This window comes from Lepidochelys olivacea (genome assembly GCF_965140295.1).
Source record: "Lepidochelys olivacea isolate rLepOli2 genome assembly, chromosome: 15".
NCBI classification, from domain to species: Eukaryota; Metazoa; Chordata; order Testudines; family Cheloniidae; genus Lepidochelys; species Lepidochelys olivacea.
The window spans coordinates 13,122,772-13,148,043 of NC_140425.1; the positions used below are offsets into that span (position 1 = coordinate 13,122,772).

Sequence of the window (25,272 nt, forward strand, 5' to 3'; positions counted from 1 at the left end):
AGAAATAATAGTTTTATGTTTCTACTTGACACTGGATTTCTATTACTGTGAAGAACAGTCCCATAGAAAGAGGTTGTCAGGGAGAGAGGCCTTCCGTTGCTTTGCTGGGTCTTGAAAAGCCTTGTCCAATATGTCCCAGAAAGATGCTGCCTCTTAAAGGGCCTACCTAGCCTCTACTTTGCTTGGGAGTTTAACTACCATGACCAAAGCCGCCCTGCCCCCACCACCATACCGATGAAGAGGAACAATACCGCGACATTCCTTCTTAAATCAGGATAGACTTCAGTCAATATTACTCGTTTCTGCTAATGTTGTGGGTGGACTTAAACCTTACTTCTTTTTCTTTTTAAAAGACACACCTACTAATTAGGAATAAGATCAAAGTTTCAGTGCAGTATTTAGCAATGTCATAGTTCTTCCTAATTCAGTTTGCAGTCAACAAAACCCTTTAGACATTTGGTTCCAACAAGAGAAGTAGAGGTGGTCTTAACATGCATAGTGGACCTGCAGAGTCCATTCTGAAGACTGTGTCCCAAACGTCAGCCTTTACAGCTTCTGGATTACTTTAGAGTTTGGAGGAGTGTCTGTTTCTGGTCTCCCATTTTTATCCAGAACACTAACATAAACCATATCTGGGTGCATAGGAAACACATGGTTTACCCAAGCAGGCGGTCTTTTTGGTAGTCATCCTGTTCTGTGACTTTTCCACAATGGACTGATTCAGAACTCGTCTTCAGTAAGGAAGGCTAGAGCCCTCTGAAGCAAATTCAGCACAATTCTTCCTCAAGGAACTTCAATATTCCCCTCCTAAAAAGTGGTTGAGCACAGATCTTCCATACTATCTGCCTACTGTTTTTGCTATTTGCAGGGCTGGAGAGGGGGCGTCTCTTGTTATGGCTTAAGACTGAGATAAAAGATTTTTTTCCGTTGAATGCTCCTCTCCCTCCATTATCTTCATCTATATAATGTCCTGCTGCTTGTGGCACACTTACACAGATCTGTCCAATACTTCATGGACCTCGGCCAGAATGGAGGAAGGTGTCCAACAAAACTGTAGATTAACCTCAGTCCCAAACCCTTATTCTAAAGGCAGGTAGACTAGATCTCCCATCACTCTCTAAACTTGTTCCACTTGTACCAGGACACAATGACTAAACTGGAAGCAGCTGAGATGCATAAGGAAGAATTAGCTACCTCTTAAAAACCATCCAACTGTGCAACCAGTGAGAAGATCCTGGGACTTGGAGTTTCTCTGTTTGTAACTTCCCAGAGATGAGTCAACAGCCAAAGGAGAGACCACATGTAGGAGGAAGTGAGTTGCACACAATACATAAAAGTGTGTGTTCACTGAATTACCAGGAATCCTGCCGAGTTTTCCTTACCTCTTCACAGTGAGAGCCTACTACCAAACAGAATAACATTGCTGCTCCCTAGGGGCTACAAGTAAGTTATACTTTGCTCTTAAGTAATCCTGTTTCCCCCTAAGTCAAGTGAAAACAGCCACCACAACCAATCAGTTCACTAACAGAAGCCACCAGCTCACAGGTGCATGCTCCAAAACCAGTTTGATGAAACGTTTTAAACGTGGTAGGAGGGGAAAATCCTAGGGCCCTTAGAAGTAGTTACTCTTTCAGTCAGTTAAATAACATAACCGCAATTGTTTGGTTAGAAAAATCCACATTTTAACAGACTCCCATGTACAAAGCAGTCAACACACAAACTTTGACCAATCACAGCAACAAAGGACAATTTTTTCTTTTTCTTTTTTTCTTTTTTTTAAGGGGCAGGGATCTGGAAAAAATACAGCACACTAATGAAACAAAATGCAAAAAATAAAAAAAAATAGAAAAAATGTATTTACAAGTGGTACATTACTATGATCAGAACGCACAAAGACAATTGCTGCTATAATACATGCATTGGGTCAAGAAGGAACTACTAAAAAACCTGCAAGGGAGAAGTTAATTAAAAAAAAGAAAAGGGTAAGGGTTTAAACTTTTTTCTTCCCTAGTTTGCTACATTGATCAAAATCAAATACTCCCCTAAAGTCCATGAGTACAATAAGTACAAATACTACACTGGTTTTTCACTGTGGGTTCCGCTGTGGAGGGGGAAAAACAGCAGCTTATCGTAGAGTCATATACAAGAAAGCCATAGTAAACTGCTCTACATGCTAAAAATTACAGCAAGCCCCTGACTGCTACATAGCATGATCTTAGCAGGTTTTCCTTTTTATTTATTCATATATATATCTATACGCGCGCGCGTGTGTGTGTGTATACATATATATATATGTATAAAAATCGTGCCCTTGTTCACTGCAACATGACATCTGGGTGGAAACGTAACTCGCTACAACAAATTCTTATATGTATACTGCAATAAGTCACTCAATGTCTGTGGATTTAATAAGTCACCTCACACCACAGGAAATATTTAATAAATCAAAAAAAGAATATAGTGACAGAGTTTCTGTCTCAGTTCTCTCCAAAACTGAAGTCTGACAGGAAACTGGTCCCAAAGTACTTGGGGGCTCTCTGAAGAAACTTCCATTTGCTTAATTGGTTTTCCTTTTAGTGTTCGCAAGTTTCTGAACGACTTCATGCCGTTTTCAGTTTAAAGTTTGTCTCCTCCTTTCTCACAAAAGTAACAGTCTGGTACTAATCCATAAAAGAGGGGGAGGAGAAGAGGAAGGTGGCTGCAGTTGCACAAAGTGTCCCCAATTCCACATCTGCAGGGAGAAAAGGAATCAAACGGAGCTCCAGAACCTTTGTATTAAAAAGAAAAAAAAAAAAGCAAGGTCCATCCATACAAGTTCCATAAACTGGTACCTTTCTGAGTACCATTCCAGCTTTAGGAGACAAAACCACAAGTTAAGAGAAAAGGACAAAGGCAGAAGTTCCAGTCACTTTCCATCTATTCCATCATACTTCCAGGAAACGGGAGCTGCTGGACTTGGAGTGGAAAGGTTCAGACCACATGCGACGTAGATCACCCTAGAGAATGGTAGTGAAGAAAGAAAGCTCTTCAGAAATAGTCCACAGATTTCAGCAACTGTAAGTCCTGTGTGTCAGGTATGTCATCTTAAAGCATATTTGCTGTCTCTCAGTTAGGGAAGACTGTACTCTGACACAACAAGGAAGAAAATCCTTTCCAGGCAGAACAAAGACTTATGTATGTTTGAAGCAATTTCACCTGATGGACATTTTTGCTGGAAAAACTCAATGGGGAGTGATATAGGGAATTCTGCTTTTGTTGTGCCATACTGCTTGGAGCAGTAGGTTTGCATTTCAACAGTGTCTCTGAAATGCAAACCTTCCATTTTCAATTTAAATTCCAGGGCTAGTTTCTGGAAAGAGAGGTAAGCTGGAAGAATTTGTCCCTCCTCCACATTTAGAACTTTGTGTTCATTCTCTCATTATGAGCAGGACAAGGACAAATTCTTTAAGCCACATCTTGTTTGAACAGAATGGCCTTTACTGCTTTGGAATCGGACTGCTTGCTAGGAATTAAAAAAAAAAAGATTAATCCTGTGCCCTAAATAGGAAATCCACTCTTCACAAAACAGTTCACTACAATTATATTTCATCGCTATAGCAGTGAGAGAACAACTCTCTACCATTAACGACAGTGATACAAACAGCACATCGTATCATATCCTCAGAAGAATTACTGCAACTGCAAGTATAAAGAACAGAACTTTCTTCCATATTAATACTGCTACATCTTCCTATGCAGGATTCAGAGCTGGACTACAACTTCCTGCAGGCTATATTCATGCTAATCTCACCTTTAAATAAGCCATGGTGAGGAGTGGCAATAAAGTGAATGGTACCAAATAGAGCAGGGCAGGCTGTGCGGCCCGGTGAATGCGAGAAGCCACTGTTGCAGTTAAGAGACCTAAAAGAGGTGGGAAAAAAAAGTGATGGTAAGCATCCACTGGTAATATATGATGTTTTTACCTTTTTATCCACATCTGGAGTCCTCCTTCACTGTTCTATTACAGTGGAAGCATTAATTATGAGCCAAGAGACCTAGGATATATTCCTATCTTTTCTATAGACTGTGTTCAGCTGTGGGCAAGTCATTTTATCTGTGCCTAAATTTCCCAGGATAGATATGAAAAAATTAAATAATGATTTTATTTACAGTGATTTTAATATTAGACTTGGTTGTAACTACAACTTCAAGATTTAACAGTCTCAAGGGTTAACCTATAGTTATATAGTCACGAACAATTGCATCAGAATAGATTGTTACACTTTCCAGAATATCAGCTGAGGTTTTCAATCTGGAAATCACTAGACTGAAACATGAGAGGTCTGAGGGTAGGGAATGCTCATGTCAGGAACCATCTCTCTTTTCGAGTATTTGCCTGAGGGGGCTGGGGTGGAAGGGAAATAGGTTTTTTTTTGTAGGGAACTGGTCTCATTATCTTGTAACCTAGTATGACCAGCCCACTCCTGTAAGCAATGCAGCTGCTATTTATTTCCTTACCTACCTACAAAGTATCCAATGAGTGTGCAGTGAAAATAGGAGACCTTCTGCATACGTCCAGAGATGTTCCCAGGTCCTGGAGTACCACAGGAATCACTGTTGGCTTGTTTTTTGTAGTTATCATAACGCAGGACAAAGCAGAGCAGAAGACCTGGCATCACAATATCTCCAATCCCCAGCATAGAGAAGTGGCTGCCTGTGGAACTGCAGAACAATTTAAATTATGTGCATGCCCAAGGCATTGGATGACAGGATCTAGACTCCTATTTCCACTGTGCTTCTATATATGCCACCTTTCACCTGGCATGACTGATCTGGTTAGTATAAGAAAACTGTCAGCTGGTAAAAAGGGGCCATGTGAACCCATCATCACTGCAACATAATGTGCTTTGAGTTTTGTTAAATCTTTTAGTTCTGGAGGGTAGGATTTCCTGTCAGTAAGACTCTATTGCTTCATATCAAGACATCCCAATTCATAGATCAGCCTTTCCGGCTCATAAAAGCCCTAATGGTACTGAGAAGATATGCACGTCAATTTTTTTTTGTGTCACCAAACCAGTGAGAGAAACTGTTCCACTAATTCCAGATGCTTCACTCAACTTTTTTTCCTATTTCTGTTTGGAATTAATTTAATGTTTGTGAGAGGTGTTGGATTGACAGTGCTGTCAACTTAAATTACTTATTTTCAGCAGCAGCAAAATCTTCCTCATGCTGTCCCATCAATACATCCCAACCTATGGTACAGAGAACAATTCCAGCATAAGACAACAATTCAGTTTATGGGCTATTCAAATCCTTAACCTCATTTTATAGAGACCACTAAACAGTCGTCTGACAGTAACGGGTTTCAGTCACTTCCCAGGTATGAGCCAATGACCATGAGTTCAAAGCTTCTATTATCCCATCATCAGTCCCAAGATCTTTTTCATAAAGTGATGTACAATTTAATTAAGTCAGAGAAAAGGGCCACAAGCTGAGCAATTTTTTGTTTTTCTCTTCTTGGGGGTAGGGATTGGTTGTCTATGGCTTCACTGGGCAAACAGCTGAATGGGATCAGAATAAAAAATAGTAAAGTGTGACTTCAACTACTATATATACACCGAACAAAGAAGATTAAGATGTCAGGAAAAAGATAGTGATTGAACAAACTAAATTAAGAGAGCAACTGTCATCAGGACCAAGAGTTCTGAAAGATATCAAGAAATGAAGTAGCTGAACTGCCAGAAATATGCACTCTCTCAACTACTACACCAGAGGACTGGAGGGCAGCAAATATAATTTAAAGGAGACAAATGGAGAGATTCTGGGTATTACAGACCAGTGAGCCTTTACTTCAAAAGTTAGTGAATTGGTAAAAACAGTAATTAAAAATAGAATTATAAAAACCCCTAGATGATCATATAAGGGTAAACCACCCTGGCTTTTGTAAAATAGAATGATGTTTCTAATCTAGAAAAATGATTTGAACAAACAAAAATAGTGGGAAGAAAGGGAAGCAGCTGATAGCTGAACTTTCAGAAGGCCTCTAAAAAAGTATCTCACAAAAGTCTTGTAAGAAAACAGTCATGGGGGGACAAAGGTGGAGTACTGTGACGATTAGAAACTGGCTAGGAGGTAAGAAACAATGGGAATAAGTGGTCTATCTTCAACATGGCAAAACATTAGCAATGGTGCCACCAGTTCCCCATATATAATATATTATCTCACCAGATTTAGTTAATTTATTTAATTAATTTATTGAAATTTATGTTCTTAAATATTTTAATACATTAAATGCATATTTATTCATTATGCTGAGGGACTGGAAAATGGGTCAAAGAGTTAAACCATGAAATTTTCTGGTGACAATAGTTTAGGTTAGTCAAAACTAGGGAAGACTGACTATCTTCAGAGGGACCTAACAGAACTAAGGTGAATGGGCAGCATATTGGCAGATGAAATTCAGTGCTGACAAATAAAAGATAATGCACAGGAAAGAGACCTGTTGTGTCACTGTGGAACCACTCAGTAAAAATCTTTATTTAGTATACTGCAGTGGTCAAAAATGCAAACCAAATATTACATCATTTAAAGAATGAAACAGAACAAACCAAAATTATAATGCTATTACATAAACAGATGGCATGTCCTTCATCTGGAATACCATGTTTTATTCTGGTTAGCCTATGTCAAAGAAATAGCAAAAACAGAATGGGTTCAGAGGTGGGCAATAAAAATAATTAGAGGCATGGAAATCTATCTATATGAAAAGATTAAAAATATTGCTCTGTTTTAATTTAGCAAGGAGACATGACAAGAGTACACAAAATAGATGGTGCACACAGTATAAATGGGATGCTCCTATTTACATTCTTACATAAAACATGGAACAAGGGGAGTTTCAGTACAACTGAAAGGGAATATTTAAAACTGTTAAAAAGAAACTACACATGGCATGCATAAGGAACTAAATGCTACAAGGTATCAAAGCCAACACCTTAGTGGGATTCAAAAAAGGATTAGACATTTACATGGATAATAAGATCATTCACATTTTATAGTAAATAGGATAAAATACATTATGTATTAATAAAGGATATAAACCCCCCATACTTCAAGGAAGAACCCAGCCACCAACAACAGGGGTAGTAAGTAACTTTTCCTATGGGCAGGTTATTCTCTAATTGTCCTCTATGGGATTTATTGCACCCACCTCTGGAACATCCAGTATTGGCCCCTGTCAGAGATGGAATACTATACCAGACAGCCATTGGTCTAAGTCAGTATACCAATTCTATTTCCAAACTCCTATGAAAGGAGGATAACTGTTTACTCTTGGGGGAATTTAGCACCAAAAAATTCTGTGCCAAAAAATTAAAATTCTGCAAATTTTATTTGTTAAAACAACACTATATAATCATGCCAGTTTCAATCATTTTGTTAAATTATTACAAAATACCTGTCAGCAAGTATGTCTGTAACAGTACAGACACAAAAATTCACCCAGGATTAGAGAGAGTTAAAGAAACCCCTACGACAAAGCTAGACACTCTCACCCTCTTCCCCCCAGAGCCCAGCTGCACTACCCTCCCGGCCCAGCCACTCTCACCCCTTCCCCCCAGAGCCCAGCCGTGCCACCCTCCCAGCCCAGACCCTCAAATCCCTTTCTCTCCCCCAGCACCCTGCAGGGCCCAGCCATGCCCCACCCCCAGCCACTCACATCCCTTCTGCCCACCCCCCGCCCAGCCACGCCCCCAACCTAGACACTTACACCCCTTTCCCCCCAGAGCCCAACTGCAGGCCCTCTCCACCCAGACACACACACACCCCCTCCCCCACAGAGCCCAGCTGCACTGCTGCCACCCCTCCACCCAGGCCCAGACACTCAGACCCTCCCCTCCCCGAGCCCATGGATATAGAAGGGAAAACAGCCCGATGCTGGATCCTGGGCTTGCACAGTTTACTGCATGCCACCTCCTTCCTTCAGGGCATGCTGGGAACCCTCCAGCTCCCTTGCCCTCCCCCAAACCTTGTCTTCTATTTGTGAGCGGGGCTCTGCCAGGTCCAGCAGCCCCTAGTGGCAGCCAACATCTCTGCAGCCCATTTCTGTAAGGGGGAAAGGAAATTCTGCATGCACAACATTAATTTCTGCAAAATTTTGCATTGCACAGTGGCGCAGAATTCCTTCAGGAGTAATAACTGAAGAAGTGAAAGTGAACAGGAGCTTATGCCTATACTCTTTAGTAGCCTCATTGCTAACAGCAAGTGAGTGATACCTTTTGTTCCATAGTACGGTATAACAGTGGCTACTCTTACCTTGGAAAGACAAGCTTGCCAGGCAGTGACAGGCGGGGAACATCTCTACCTACATTTGGTCCCAGATGCAACTTCCGGGATAAAACATCAAGGGGATTATCAGCTGGTTGCGTGGCCACTTTCACCATAACATTGCTATTAAAGATGTAGGCAGAAAAAAACACCTAGAGAGTAGAAAAATAATTAGAGACCAAACAAGCTTCAACTAGAAAGCAACTCAAATATGACACTCCTCTGGCTTCTGCTCTGTTCAAGGGAAGAGGAAACACACACACACACACACGTGGGAACTGCCTGTAGGACAGGGAAATAAAAGCAAGTGTTGGAAGACTTCAGATAAAAGGATTTTTTAGTTGCAATTGTCCTCTAGAAGACTGAATATGGCACTAATGTACTGGAATATTAATCTTAAATCACTGGCTGCATAATTTTGCAGGGGAGGAACAAGGATTGGAAAGTCACAGGCTGGGCACTGACGATATAGAAAGCTAGGAAAAAAAGAATAGATTTGAGATGTCTTCCCTTTAAACAGAGGCACTCAAACTATGCACTTTTCCATTCAGGAACGAATAGTCTCTTACACTACTAAACCCTGCATATAGCGGGATACTGACCCACTGCCAGCACTTGTTGGCAAGTAGTTCCCCTGAGCCAGTAATTAAAACAGTTAACTACTAATGTAGATTGGACAAAGCCATTTTCATCACTGTTACAAAAGTGTGTTCCATCAAGTCTCAGTTGTATGCTGAGAATGATCTTCCCCCATCTATACCAGCAGTTAAGCAATTTTCAGCACTGGTTTAAGGATCCCGACACTGATAACCAGAGTCAGTAACAGATCAGCTTCCCAGCGTACATGAGGCTTCAGTGTTTGTTTGGACACGTTCAGTCCAGACTGCAGCAGTTTTGCTTTTGTTTTCTAATCTGTTCTCTCTCTTTCTATGATATGCCATGGTTGAAATGCTCTAACTGCAGTTCTGCATTTGTCAAATGGTTAATGAGTAAAGGATTCTGCATCCTATTGCATATTTTTTAAACAAGGCTCAGAATTGGCCTAACTAGGCTCATCTTCTGGCTTTGCTGAAGCTCAGAATTTTCTTTGTTTAGAACTATTTTAGTTGACAAGAAAGAAAGGGCCAATTATAAATATGAAGGACAGAAGGCGTTTGAAAAGAAATGGAAACTTACCCAAAAGACATCATAAATTAGTAACCCCGAAAGCAGCAAACAGGAAACCTTGAGGCTCGGCAGCCGAACAAAGGCAATCATTGCAACACACAGGCCCATCGCCAGAGCTACAAAACAGTAAAGTACATAATTTGTTCAGTATTCAGGATTACAGTAGCAGGTAAAGGCGGCCCACATTTGCAGCAAGATAGTCATCTAGTCCATACAGCACTAAGACTCCGTGGTCTCCTCTCCCAGAGTTGAGATGACAGGTAGAACAAAGAAAATCATATCTGCAGTATCTATACTGGACAGACTGTAAACAGAGACTCATAGTAATAAGCATACCTGATTGGGAATTTAATACAATCTCACTTAAGTAAACTTCAGTTACCAACAATAGGGTCATGGTCCCACAGGGTATGCCTCACTGCGATCCAAAGTATAACTGAGCTCAGGCAGGCATTCCTATGCTAGTTTTAATGTAGCTAGAATATCTAAAAATAGCAGTGAAGATGTAGTGGGCTGTGGCCCAGATCAAGTCACAGGCTAGTGATGCGAAAATGTACCCATGTTTCCAGGTGGACATGTACAACCTTCACTGAAGCCCGGGCCACCACGTCTTCTCTGCTATTTTTAGCTATGCTAGCTTGAAGGAAACTAGTACAGATATACCTACTCAAGTTGCAATCCCCCCCTTCAATTGCACTGTAGACTTATCCCATACTGTCTAGAACATGAATGATTTCCCCTCATATGAAACCTTGATTATCTAAACTTCTTCCCTCTTCCCATAAGGTTTTATTTTACTAAAAATAGACAAATTATTGTGACCTTACAGTCATAGGTCAAAAGTAGAGACCTTATTGCAAGAATGACCATTTCAATGGCATGACCAACTCCTAATAGTTTAGGAGCTGGCATTTGATACATCATATATATAATCCCCAAATTAGACATAACAGGGTTTTGTTTAAGAAATGCATTGAACTTAGTAATTGAAAATGGAAATCTAAACTTCAACTTAAGGGAATTAAAAAGCTCAGGCAGGGTTACACCACCTTCCTCCACTCCGATCGCAAAAAAATTGTAGGGGAACATTTAGAGAACAGTAACATACAGACTGTTCAGGATGGAGAGCTAGAAAGTGATGAAGTAATAGGCTACTGGCTTTATTCAGTGTCTTCATCTTGATATCCAATCCAAGGTGGCAATGCAACCAACAAGCAGAAAGCTGCAAAAACTACTTATTCTCAAACCATAAAGTGAATGCTTTCTCAAAGTAAAGAAAAAAAGTAACGCATGTGTGCTTGGTGGGTTGCCAATTGCAAAGAAATGGAGAGGAGCCATTCTATCTCCTGCACAATATTTTTGTGGAGAAAAAACTAAGAAGGTGAACTGAAACTAATCACCACCACATCTTCCTGCCCTCCTGTTACCAAAGCCTTGCCTTTACTTCTGAGAACCAGTTCAATTTCAACTGCATGTATGTAAAGCCCTAAAGTAGGATAATTAATATGCACTTTAATCAACTTTCATCCTGGGATCTCAACGCATTAAACTTTAACAGCTGTAATAGAGTCTTGTGGGGTAAGTAAGACATTATAGCCATAATTTCATTGAAAAGGAACCACTGCAGATGTGGAATAGCAGTTTAACAGGGCACAGAAAAATCAAAAGTGATTTACGAAAGGAAGTGAATACCACCCTTCACCAAATTAAAACACAGGGGAATTTACACAGGAGGAATGTGATTATTAGAGTGGGAATTTGACTAGGCTAAGGCACATTAATTAATACCCTTATTCTTGCACAAAAAGCCATTAAGTTTTAAGTACAAGTGGTTAGCATCTTGAAATCACATTTAATCTGAAAGCAGCACAATCTTCCTATCAACATTCTGAGGCAGTGGTTCAATACTAACTCACAGGAAATAGTGCAACCACCAAATTACCAACATGACTTCCCACAGCACACATGGCTTATCTTTCATCTAAGTCAGGGGTGGGCAAACTTTTTGGCCCGGTGGCCACATCAGGGAATAGAAATTGTATGGCGGGCCATGAATGCTCACAAAATTAGAGCTGGGTTGCGGGAGGGGGTGCAGGATCTGGGCTGGGGATGAGGTGTTTGGGGTGTAGGAGGGTACTCTGGGCTGGGACTGAGGGTTTCGGAGGGCGGGATGGGGATCAGGGCTGGGGGCAGGGGTGCGGGAAGGGGTGCAGGTTCTGGCTGGGGGTGCGGGTTCTGGGGTGGGGCTGGGGATGAGAGGTTTGGGGTGCAGGAGGGTGCTCCAGGCTTGGATCAAAGGGTTTGGCGAGCGGGAGGGGGATCAGGAGTTGGGGCATGGGTAGAGGCTCGGGGGTGCAGGCTCCGAGCAGCACTTACCTCAAGCGGCTCCCAGAAGCAGTGGCATGTCCCTTCTCCGGCTTCTACGCTGAGGCACAGCCAGGCGGTTCTGCACGCTGCCCCATCCGCAGGCACTGTCCCTGCAGCTCCCAATGGAGTGCGTAAGAGCTGGAGCAGGGCCATCCCGGCTTTCAGGGAGCCGCGTGGTGCAGCCCCTGACTGTGCACCCCGGCCAGAGCGGGGCCGAGCTGCGTGGTGTGGTCCCCAACCCAGCGCCCTGGCAGGAGTGCCGGAGGAGGGCCAACCCAAGTGGTCCGGCCCCGACCCAGCACCCCATCTGGCGCACCAGAGAGGGGCCAAGCCGTGTGGTGTGGCCCCGCCCCAGCGCTCCAGCTGGAGCAGGACAGAGCTGCTAATGCAGCTTGCAGGCCAACTTAAAACGGTTTGTGGGCTGGATGCAGCCCATGGGCCATAGTTTGCCCACCCTTGATCTAAGTAATGACCTAACTTGATCCTGCTTAGCTTGGGAAAGCTGACAGGGTTTAAACAGCATAAGGTGGTATTGCTGCAGGCTTTAATAAATAACGAAATTAACGAGATAAAAAATATCCCAACTATTGCTGCATAAATTGTAACCAACTAAAAACATAAGCAAATTACTGAGGGCTAAACAATTTGACACACAAGCATCAAGGAAACAGCGTGGATTCAATAACTCAGTATGCAGGCTTAGTTACAGGCTCTTCTGGCAGGACAGTAAATACAAAAGAACATTCTGTCTTAAATCAGTTAAGAGATTTATCTAAAGCCCAGGTTAGTATTAGCGCAAGGCTACCTACTTTAAGGAGAGGATTTCAGCTTATAATTAGTTTGAAATGGAAGTACTTTTACCAATGACAAGATTTATTCTTAGTGTTTATTATTTCCCTTTAATTCCTCTAGTACTGCCCAAATACAGGCATACATGCATGACACCACAATTACACTAAAAGAATGCAAGGGCTAGGAAAGGAAACAAAAACCCAGTTCCTGAGTTGAGGATGAAACATACCTTCATCTTCACAGATTAAGACAGGACAGCAAGTTAATAAATTACGCATTTTTGCAGCTGTTAAGGAACACTATTAAGATGCAAAAAAGTATATAATGTTTCATTGTTGGCAACACTTCTTAGAGGCCTGAAAATATTTCCCTCTCCTTCTATGTGCTTGACATTGTAGTTTAACTGTATGCAGTGCAACAGACCCTGATCCAGTTGCCTTATCTATTGGCAGTATCCATTGGCATGGATCGGTGAGGCTTTGGAAGAGACACCCAGGGAAGCTTTTGTCATGTTTTGGCAATACACTGTGCTAAAGTAACAGAAGTGTGAACTATGGTTTTGATCTCCGTGAGTGTTAACTAAGATGCTCAGTGATAGTTACAATATCCACATTTAAACTATTTCACTGTTTCCTAAAGCATTTTCTAAAGGTAGTGGGAGATTGTATTATTGAGATCTGCACAAATCTATGATGAGTTGTGTCACACTAGCACATCATTTGGGAGAGAACCACTACTTTACACCCTCCCCACCTAACCAAGAAACAGCCACACCCAAGAAGAGGGCTCTGGGCACTAACAAGGAGAAGCCACTGTTTGTATGTATCTGGTAGAGAATGACTGTTGAGAATACCTACCTGCCCTGACAAGAGATACAATGGCAGGGATTAAGCTACAAATAAGGCAGCAAAACCAAGTGGGGTGCAGAACCAGCAGACCCAGGCACATTCAGCCAAGCTCTGCCAATGCACCAGCCAGTAACATGTCACAGTGCTGAAGGGCATGGTATTGACATCCCCAGGCACTGAAGTGTTAGCTCAAACTCAAAAGGGGACCAACAGCTTCAGGTGCTGGTGCATAAAGACTCACACCAGAATGCAGAAGGAACAGAAGAAGGTGAAGGTTTATCCCTGGCTGTGCAAAGCATGAGGCGAGTGCATAAGCAACATCAGTGTATTGAAAGAAACCCTCAACAAACCACCTCAGACATTGGTATATCTTTCTTGCCAGTTGCTGGTGTGCAGAAGGGAGCCTGATGTCAGCAGTCCCAAATGCTGAGGTGTTATCTTCATAGCTTGCCAGAGTGGCAAGAGGCCTGGCACTGGTAACCTCAAATACCAAACTACTGCAAGCAGTTGCATGCTGGCAGCTCCCAAATGCCAATCCATGGGCTTCATAGAATGATAGAATATCAGGGTTGGAAGGGACCTCAGGAGGTCATCTAGTCCAGCCCCCTGCTCAAAGCAGGACCAATCCCCAGTTTTTGCCCCCTGATCCCTAAATGCCCCCCCTCAAGGATTGAACTCACAACCCTGGGTTTAGCAGCCCAATGCTCAAACCACTGAGCTATCCCTCCCCTCAAACAGAGTAATCTGGATTGCTTGGTAAACTGAACGCAAGCAAACAATATGCGTTTTAATGTGGCCAAATTTGAAGTTCTACATCTTGGAACGTAGGTCATATTTACAGGATGAGGGACTCTATCCTGGGAAGCAGTGATTCTGAAAGACTTGGGGGATAATCAGCTGAACATGAGTCCCAGTATGGAGATGTGGCCAAAAGGAATAATGCAATCCTCGGATGCATAAATAGGAATATTGAATAGGAAGGTTATATTTCCTTTGTGTTTAGTACTGGTGCCCCCATTATTGGAATACTGTGTTAGGTTCTAGTGTCACTCAAGAAGGATGTTGATAAATTGCAGAGGGCTCACAGAAGAGCCATGAAAATGATTAAAGAATTGCAAAACATGTGTTACAGTGACAGACTTAGGGACTCAATCTGTATAGTTTAACAAATAGAAGATTAAGTGGGAGAACCTGCTCATAGTCTATAAGTAGCTACATGGGGAACAAAAATTTGATAGAGTGCTCTTCAATCTAGCAGACAAAGGAATAACAAGATCCAAGAACTGGAAGTTAAGCTGGATAAATTCTGACTGGAAATAGGGCACGTCTTTTTTAACAGTAAGGGTAATTAACCATTGCAACACTTAACCAAGCATTGTGGTGGATTCTCTATCACAGACAATTTTTAACAAAAGACTGTTTTCCTAAAAGATCTGTTCTTGTTCAAACAGGAATTAATTCATGGAAGTCCTCTGGCTTGAGTTATATACATCAGACTAGAGGGTCAAAATTGTCACTTCTGGACTTATAATCTACAAATGAATCTATGCATTTATGCAGTGCCAATGGACCAAAAGAGACCTAACAGTGGTAGTACCAGATGCCAACACTGCAGCTTCACACAATGCGACTACTCCATGGGACCCAGTGCCTACAGCATTAAGTGCTGACTTTCCCAGACAACCATACATAGATCCTGCATGGCTGTAGTGCGCTAAGAAGTCTGACACTAACAGCCCTAGGCATCAATGTGCTTCTTTTTGCAGGATGCTAGTACTGAAGGACATCTGGACACTACTGCCCTAGGCATTGTGTACCAAACAGGCTGAAGTCTTATGACTCAGCATGTCCGTGCTCGAGGTCATTAGAGAGAGTGTGCCAAAGCACTCAAATGCAACAAGTTACACTATACCAGTGCTCATCTCCCTGGACAATGCCAGCTTGCAAGACATATGGTGGCTTGATTCCAAGTATGCATAGTCATTAGACCTTAGCGGAGACTGTTGGGCTAGCCCATATAGAAGTGTCTTCGATACCCTGAACTCCCAAAACCCAAAGATATAGAGAGAGCACCTAAAAGTTTTAAATCATTAGAAACTCTATATAGTGTCTAACAATAATAATCTCCTGGTACCAAGGTACGCGCTGAATACACACCACAGGAAAACGGTAACTCTACCCAGAAGCTACATGCTGGGCCTTGCCGGCATGGATAGATACTGGAAGCTGTAAACTGGGGCCTAAAAAATGGAAAAGACAATCAATGAAAAAACCCACAGAACAGAGCTTGGACGCAAGCATGTCTGAGACCAGCTCCAGTGTCAACTTGTGCCAAGTCTCCAAGCATTTAACACCTCGCTAAAAAAGCAAAGTTGGAGAATGTACCTAACACATGAACAATCCTGAGGCCACAGAAAAAACTGAAAATCCTCAGGATGTGCCTAACCAGACAAAAACACACAGGATGCTGACAGACCTAAAATGGCCAAAGCTCTATTGGGTTGTAGACCAAACCATCTGAGGACATAAGAGGCAAAAGGCCACAAGAATCACAACTGCATTGGTTAAGATCACTGGGCAGCTATAGTGGGGATCTCCTTGACTGACTACAAAATGGAAAGGAACTAACAAAGGTTCCAGAACCTCTGAGGTACCTATAGTTGCAGCATGCTACCAGTGCATCACAGAATCACAACATCTCAAAAGAGTTAGTGGATGTTTCTGCATGACTTGTCTGAGGAGCAGGGCCCTGGAACAAGAACCATGCACTAATATCTTCAGTGAAATTAAAATTAAGCTTTGTCCCCCACCCAGAAATAGCTCAAGAAATCTGACACTAAACAGTTCTGTTAATCACTAGTTCTAAGTTTCTCTATGTTTCATATACAACTATTTAATAGAGGGACTGCAACAGGGTGGACTAGGCCCAGAGGTCCCCTATTGGAGGCCTCATGGTCCTGCCACACATCTCAGGAAAGGAGCAGTGGAGAGGTCCTCCAAGCAGGATGAGTGACTGCAGGGGAAACAGCCAATCAGGGCCTAGGAGGGCCCTATAAAAAGGAGATGCAGCACCAGAGACGTCCTTGCTGTTCCTTGCTGGAGCTAGAGGAGTGCAGAGGGTGCACCTGGTTGGCCAAATGGAACTGCAGCACAATGTTCAATGCTAGTAGGGACTGGGAGAGCGAGGAAGAGCTCCTGGCTGGCTGCTTGGCCTGAACTTAGAAGGGCCTTGAGCTAAGGGTAAAGCGTTTGTGAAGGCTAGGGCAGTGGAGAAGTGCCCCACGAACTGAAGGCAGTTTTGCTAAGGGGACACAGCAGTACACAGCTGCTATTCTTAGGGTCCCTGGGCTGGGAGCTGGATTAGTTGGTGGGCCCGGGTCCTGTGCATAGGCCACCGAGAAGGGCCTACAATTGGACAGCAGTAAAACCCCAGAAGGGGACTGTACTGTCAGACGTCCCAACTGGAGAGCTGGGGCCAGAATAGACTAAGAGGGCAAAACCATTGCTTTCACGGAGGAAACCCTGCGGGTATGGCCCAATACTAAGGCTGGGACTGCTTTAAAGACTGCTGGCGCACCCGACCTGAGGAGGGAGCTCACAAGAGGTGGGTGCCATGTCGTTACAGGGACAGGTTTTAATTATTTTTAGATATGGGGATCTGTTGGGATGTGAATGTGATTCAAGGATCCTTAAGGACTTTGTGTGCAGTTAATTTAGCATTTTTTGTATATACTACCTTCATATATATGGTAAAGTTTTTAGGGTCCCTGTTTCCGCAGTTAGAAAGGAGACAGTTTAAGCTCTGTTACAACATTGCAATCTTTCAGTCACTGTGTAGCAGGGTTAATCAAACTGCTGTGGTTTGCAGGCTGGTAAGCAGAAACCACAGAGTATTACATAAATTGGCAGATGCAATTTTCCCTCTACCTTCCCAGGAAGGAACAATTGGTGGTCACTCAAAGAAACAGGATACGGAGCTTGAAGTTCTGACTTAGTGTGGTAAATCTTATGTTTCTGGGTATGTTAGCAGAAGTTTCCTAACACAATTTTAAGTATATTCTGCAGAGAATGTTAGTTAACCTGAAGCAGAATACCTTCAAATTAACTTCTACTCAATTCCCTCAGCATAGCTAAGTTCCAAAATAGTCCCTCATGCCTCTGTAGCTGCTCAAATCCTCTATGCCCATGAGGAAAAAGACATTACTGTCTACTCATTGTGTTCATATTATCCACCTCCAATTGAACAAAAACATGGGAAGGCTATTTCCATACTTAAGAGAGGATGTACTCGGGCGCTTGCCATGTTATACTCATTAAGTCCTCAGTCCATTTTGCCATCCAAGCAAAAACTGAACCAAAACATTCCAAACACTCCACACTGAGAAATAAGCATTTTTAAAACCCACAAACATACATCATGTGTCAAAACAATCATCCTGGGAAAAACAACTTTGCTTTCTATTATGTAAAATACCCCTGAACTTTGGGAACAGCTCAGCCAGCTGCCCCGGGGAAAAGATGCCAGGATTCATACAGTGGTGGTATGTGCCAGCAGGATCTAGACTTTGTAGGTGCTGTCAACTGGCTATGGAAGAGGAAAAAGGCTCTATGGCAAATGAAAAGGGAGATATTGTCTGAGTTCAGAAAAACACAAGATGAATCGGGTGTTTTCTCCCCTCCTTTCTGTCAGGCCAAGACCAATGGTCTGCCAGACTGATGCGAGCACACACTTGCACCATCTGTTTCACTTTCTTCTGACAGAGAAACAAAAGATCAACTGTCTGAGTGGGAGGGCAAAACCAATGTACATGGAGAAAAAGCCACTGGCACACAGTGGTTTTAAAGAATAGTAAATGCTCCTTTTGCATGCATTACTGAGAACTATAACTGCCACCTTTCCTCCTCAAATCAGATTAATTTATTAGAATCCAGTACTCAATTACAGAGAAACAGGAGACATGCAAGGAAATGTGACTACAGTTTACCTACAATGGTAAAGCTGGAGAGCTTGTTTTCCTGACAAAGGCCTCTACAGGCCCTAGGGTTGCCAGGTGTCCAGTTTTCGACCAGAAAAGGGACCCTGCCGGCTCCAGTCAGCACTGCTGACCAGGCTGTTAAAAGTCTAGTTGGCAACACAGCGGGGCTGGCAGACTCCCTACCTGGCTCCACGCAGCTCCCAGGAAGCGCCCAGCATACCTGGCTCCTAGGTGTAGGGGGGACCATGGGGGCTCCATGCACCAGCTCCGAAGCTCCCATTGGCCAGAAACCATGGCCAATTGGAGCTATGGAGGCAGAGGCAGCACACAGAGCCCCCTGGCCACGCCTCTGCCTAGTAGCCAGACATGCCGGCCACTTCCTGAGAGCCACCTGAGCTAAGTGCCACACAGAGCCTGCATCCCTCACCCCCTCCTCCACCCCCAACCCCTCATGCCCGGTTCCAACCCAGAGTCCACACTCCCAGCTAGAGCCCCCACTCCCTGCTGCACCCCAACCCCCTGCCCCAGCCCAAAGCCCCCTCCCACATCCTGAACTCCTCATTTCTGGCCCCATCCTGGAACCTGTACCCCCTCCCACACCCCAACCCACTGCCTCAGCCCGGAGACCCCTCCCACACTCCAAACCTCTCATCCCCTCCCCAGAGCCCGGAGTCCCCTCCTGCACCCCAAACCCCTCATCCCCAGCCCCACCCCAGAGCCTGCATCCCCCAGCTGGAATCCTCACCTCCTCCTGCACCCCAATCCTCTGCCCCAGCCCAGTGAAAATAAGCGAGTGAGCGACAGTGGGGGAGAATGAGCAATGGAGGAAGGGGGATGGAATGAGTGGGGGCGGGACCTTGGAGAAGGGGTGGGGCAAGGGTGTTTGGTTTCCTGCTATTAGAAAGTTGGCAACCCTAACGGGCCCTTCCCTGCTCAATATTACTCAAGAACATTTAATTTATTTGGATTTATACATCCTAAAAAGACACCTATACATACGTTCTAAGCACTCTTGACATAACAATGATGTAACGGATATAGTTACACTGGTCAATTTCCCCATGTAGACAAGCCTTGTGGGGCTTTATAAGTCAAAACCAACACCCTGAACTCTACCCAAAAATGTATAGGTAGCCACTGCAGATCACAGGGTAACATTATATGTTCAAGGTAAGCTACTCTGCTTAAACAGTAGAACCCAACACACTTTGCCAGCTTCAGTTTCCAGGTGATTTTAAGGGATAGCCCAAAGTGAAGCAGGGTTCTGTATCTAATCTTGAGATGACAAAAGGCACAGATGAGACATCACTTCCATAGTCAAAGGAATCTTCATAATCTCATGGCCACATATGTGATAAAAAGCTGTTGCTTCTCTCTGATCTTCTAGTGGCAGTTGGGAGACTAACCTAGTTTGCAAACCTGAACAAATGCTAGACAAACCCTCAATTTATGGAGCAGATATTATTCTCACCCCCTCCTCCCAGCTACTTCCCCCAAACACAACCAGCACCTCAGTCTTTTCTGGATTGAGCCTCAATTTGCTAGCTCTCATCTAGCCTCATCCATGTCAGCAACCAGACTGACAAACATCAAGGAGATATGAGGCAACTAGATACCGTGAGAGTAGTCATCACAACCTTTTTAATAAACTTAACCAAAAATTCAAGATAAGACAGGACAATTGTCAGCCAGACTGTCAGGATCAAGCTATGGTTTCTTGAGCAGCTGCTGCACACTTTTCTTTAACTGAACTAGGCAATCGGTACTCCTCCAAAGATGTGTTCATTATCTCCAACGATAGTCCAATATCTTCCCCACTGGCTTTTACCAGCCAGGAAGGACAGCTGGCCCAAACACAAATTGTTGCATAAAATACTCTCAACACCTCAGGTACCTTAGAATGGTACCTTCCCGACAAAACTGGGAAGACTGTTTTGTCCCTCCTCAAGAATTTGCCTCATTCCCACTGAATGTAAGTGATTTTATATGTAAGTAAGAAAATTCCTCTCAACAGGAATTCCTCTTGAATTAGCAGCCCAGCAGAAAAAGCTAGGCTTACCCAAGGGTTGTACTTCCTGAAATTCCTCCATTGGTCCCATGAAATCCATAATTTGTTTCAGAAGAGCTCCAATCCACATGAATGTTGTTGTCACTGAGCACTATCAGCTTCAGTGACTCCGGTACTACTATGGAGAGGAACTCCAAGAACACTCAGAGCAAACTCAGAGTGCAATTGGTGACCAGCACAATAGGACCAGTCCTAATCTTCACTCTATCCTAAGACTTACATATAAGATTAAGACACTAACTAGTCCAGTGCTGAGGTGGGACATCAATCATTCACGCTGGATGCTAACACCACCACAATGCCATGACAACCCTTCTTTGGTTTATGCTGTGTTGAGTACTTAGCCAGAAAATGCCCTACATTGTCTCCCCAATACATGCAAAGCTGGAGGCTTCCTCCATTACTACAGTAGTGTTACTTTATTGACAGCATCTAATACAATGGGGCCCTCACCACAACTACCTCCCCTCAGTACCAACTTGTTCAAGAGTGAATGCATGAGAGAGTAATTACAGCCTAGTTCTCTAACGAAACAGAGCTCTTTCTGCTTCCATCAACATGCACATGTAAACCAAAACAAGTGGCTGGGCAGCAACAGATTGTTCCATTAACCTGCCTTCATAAGTATGAATTGTCAATGTGAATCAGGTCATCTAAAAGTGACAAGACCTTATAACACAACTACAAGAGAGATTACAGCAGTTAAAAAAATGGATAAAATAGGCTATTCAATGTCTGTCCCCTTCCTTATCATCAGATCTTCTTCTACCAGTACCAATTTCAGAGAGCGCCGTTCTTCAGATTACTTCTCAGATGACCAAGTAGTCTTGCAACTTTTGTCTTGAAGTATGAAACAAGTTATATCAAAGTGATTTCACTGAACAAACCTGAATGCAACTTCAGTTGCCTCACACTTTTCATTAAACATTTGTGTGGGTGAGGTTTTATCTTTTGCCAGCAGTAGGGCACTTGAAGAAGGAAGGTTTTACTTAAGTGTCTTGACCTATAAGTACCATATTCTACATACATCAGTTCAAAAATAATCAAAATGAACGGTAGGAATCAGCTAGAAATCAGAACTGATTTTGAGAGATGTTAAAAGGCCAAGCACTCTTCAGCTGCTTCCTGATCAAGAAACCACTCCACTAGATGAGATCAGGGGATGTAATCACAGAGGCAGAAATGAGATTTTAATCTTTTGTCTGAGGAGATATTTAATATCTCTCTGCCAGATAAACTGCTATACGCAAATCTCCTTACTGTTTTACAATGTATACTTAGAGAGATTAAATCTTTCTTTTGAAACAAAAATTCACAAACTATGATCTAAGGACCACTGGTGGTCCAGGAAGCACTATGATCTGCAGAAAGCTATATGGACACATGGTGCTGACTTTCCTCTTTGTTTTCAGCTGCTAAATTACATTTAATGTAACTTTAGATATTTATAACCACTTTTCAAGCATTATTTTTCCATGTAACCAATTGCTGAAGTTGCCACCGGGATGTTATTCTATCATGGATGTAAAAAGGGAGGTGCTGCAGATAATCACAAATGGGTGAGGAAAGGTCTATTGAGATGTGATCTATGCCATGAAAAAGTTTGAGAATTCATTTTAAAACTATGTGAAAAACAAAATCAGGTCTACTGACTTCAGACTGTCTGACCCTTTACTCAAGACACGTCTGCAGGAGCAGGAAACATTTATATTTTAAATATTAAAATTAAAACACTATCCCATTCATGTCTATCACGAAAATCTGTACAATTTACACAAAATCAGAGGCACTGAAAAAAAGAGATATTCAGAGAATGAAGGAGGAAAGAATTGTGTGGAGGATCACTTGTATATTTAAGCAGAATTTTGCTTTCTTAACTATTAACACTGAGGCTACAACTTCATCACTCCTGGCCAGACCAGCACAAACACCATTTGCTGGTGGAAGGCAGGAAAGAGTCAGTACAGTTCCTTTTCCTCACACATAGCAGAATCCTTCCATTACTGCTAGAAACAAATCATCTCCACTAGCTCACATTGATTTAAAGCGGCTTGTGTTGCTGCCCACTGGGATAATTTTTCCTTAAAGGTATCCAGAAGTATAAAGAAGTGTTAATTATATAAATCCTGTTTTGCAAACAGACAAAACCCCACCACATTACTGCAATGTGAGTTAAGTGCACAACTTCAGTATCTGTACAGACTCTCCATTAGCTTGCCACATATTTTACAAAGGTTTGCCAAGTGCAGTCTAACATTTTACTTGTATGACTCAGGAAGGCATCAATGTTAGCAAATTTCACCTGGGCCCTGGCTTTGTCAGTTAATATATATAAACTGGGACTTGTCCCACATTTCACATACTTACCATCCATGAGGAGCCAGTGGCCAGTTAGGACCCAGATAAGGACAAGCATGACAGACAGGGAGAATGAGAGCAGTTCAGCAGCAGTGAAACGTCCACAACAGCCAAAGGAAATCCTGGAAACAGCACACTATATTAGTTCAAAGATTTAATGCTTTCCATTTAAAGAACAGAAAAACCTCTGGCTCTGTTTGGACGAGGCTCATAAGTACTAATATTCATAAAAGATGCCAGACAGACCTGAAAGGGAAGTTCTCTTTGCCACAAAATAGGTACCAAAGGCAGCAACAATAAAGGCTTTCTCCACATTTAAATAACTTGCCTAAATTCGGAAGCGGAGGGATGAAAGGGTTAGTATATGTTAGTGTATGCAGATTTAAATCAAAGCAGTTTAAATCACTGATTTTAACCATAATTTAAATCAGCAAGCAGAACACCTTGATTTAAATCCATTTTAATCCTGTTTTACATTTGTATATAGCTATTTTCCTAAAGAAAGGTTTATTCTCATTGATTAGTAAATATTAAAACATGTTTATTTGCAACTAAATAGAACCTTTACACTAAATTTGGTGCTTCATTTTGCTAAATAGGTAGATATACTATATCCACACATTTATTTAAGCAATTATATAGTTTAATTTACATTTATTCAGATTCTTAATTTTCACATATTTTATTATGTTAGAAATTGGTAACAATGCATTTCATATTTACTAGATTTACTTTTTGTGATTTGTATCAACTTGGATAGAAATTAGAATTCACTTAAAATACATACAAAAACAATTTTAAAATGCTTTTTTATTAGTTAAATGAAGGTATCTCAAATGTGTTGGATACATTAAAAAGTTTAGCATTCAAAGCTAATTACTAATCAAATGAAGTTTCTGTAGTTAGTAAGTAGAAATTATTATTTCTGGTCATCATGTACTTCAAGATTTTAGAACTAGCAGATCTCATCTGCTCACAGCTAATTTTATTAATAGATTGGAAGAGGAAAACAAGCTCTCTTGATTTTTCAATTCCCAATTGGTTTCTTAACTTTGAATTAACTAGTCATTGAACTAACTTAGTAAAGTGAAATGAAGAAAATATTCTCTCTGCACATGCAGAACAGAAGACAGATAGAGAGATTGAAATAAATCTATGTATCATGGGTCAAAAGCAGGCTTAGCACTTCAACAAATGCTTGCTCAAGGTGCTTAACTAGGTCAGACTTTCTTTAAAACTTCAGCAGCAAACATGTACTGTTTACCTTCAAAAACAAATTCACTATACTAAATTAAAATATTTTAAAAATTAGGCCTTAACACAGGCTGTCATAATTTCAAATTTATTTTTAGAAAGGTCTCTTCTAAAAAATAAACCTGTATTTAATTTAAATAAACTGATTTAAATCACAAAAAAACAGCAATTTTTATCCATCCTGGTCTATGTCCATTTAATTCTTGGCTCTTCTGCTGAGACTTATCAGGGTTGACTATCAACTGATACTGAATATGAACGGTTTTGCAATGCAGACTCCTGTCTGCAAGACCTGCAACTCATTTTAAAAAGGGCACTAAACAGCTGTCATTCATGTTAAGGTGGCTATTGCACGGTCACTATAGTCTTTGAAACATCTAGAGTTAATGACCATAATGCAACTGTGGTAGCGTAATATAAAAGTCCAACCCCAGCTCCTAAACACAATGAAATCTCACCCAAAGCAAGCCAAAACTTCTGAAAAACACTGAAGAACACTAATCCCCTACAATAGTATCATATTTCCCATGCTGGCAAGTGTGCATGACAGGCAGAAATTGTGCTTCCTAGTTTCAAAGTGGGAACCTGGTTTTGGCAAAGAGAACCAGAACTTATACAAACAATCAGCACTAGAGCCCTGGAGTTAGTGCTAGTAGCAGAAACCCCAGTTAAAAAAAAAATCTCATTAAGAGAAATAAATGCATACAAAAGAAAAGCAAAAGATTTATCTAGTCCTTACTTGTTTTGAGGAGAACAAGGTCGTGTTAAATACTGGCACATCGGGAGCAGAAGGAAAGCAAAGGCTATTGTTGCAAGGACTAGAAAAAGAGAAAATGTAACATTAGTACATTCAGATCCATTTTCTACTGTGTGCAAACAGCTCCCAGTCTGAGAAAGCTTTGTGACACTGTCTTATTAGTGTATACTACAACATTTAAAATCCCCTCTTCACAGAATCAGCTTGAGGGTCGAGGGGTCAATTTTTGCTGTGTGTAGCATATTCATGGCTCTGCCAAACCGGAGCAGTAGGACGGACCTTCTTACCGATATCTTGATCGGCAAACAGTGTTCTGAAGAACTGCAGAAGTAGGGTCAAAAGGCCACTATAAATTTTTTCCGAAGTCAAAGTGTTGACATT

General features: G+C 42.0%; 1 protein-coding gene across 3 annotated transcripts in view; it reads right to left on the bottom strand.

Moving 5' to 3' along the window:
* Nucleotides 1-1,688: 1,688 nt before the first annotated feature.
* Nucleotides 1,689-25,272, bottom strand: part of SPPL3 (signal peptide peptidase like 3) — a 142,006-nt gene continuing 118,422 nt past the window's right edge. Inside the window, exons 5-11 of one of the 3 annotated variants that reach the window (XM_084649001.1) lie at nucleotides 24,874-24,952; nucleotides 22,890-23,002; nucleotides 9,481-9,587; nucleotides 8,293-8,456; nucleotides 4,502-4,701; nucleotides 3,791-3,900; nucleotides 1,689-2,996 (exon numbers count right to left, since the gene is read on the bottom strand). In XM_084649001.1, the coding sequence (XP_084505127.1) occupies nucleotides 2,925-2,996; nucleotides 3,791-3,900; nucleotides 4,502-4,701; nucleotides 8,293-8,456; nucleotides 9,481-9,587; nucleotides 22,890-23,002; nucleotides 24,874-24,952 (845 nt within the window). In that variant the 3' untranslated portion in view covers nucleotides 1,689-2,924. The remainder of the gene's footprint in view (nucleotides 2,997-3,790; nucleotides 3,901-4,501; nucleotides 4,702-8,292; nucleotides 8,457-9,480; nucleotides 9,588-22,889; nucleotides 23,003-24,873; nucleotides 24,953-25,272) is intronic. The other 2 variants (XM_084649003.1, XM_084649002.1) reach the window with 2 other exon arrangements.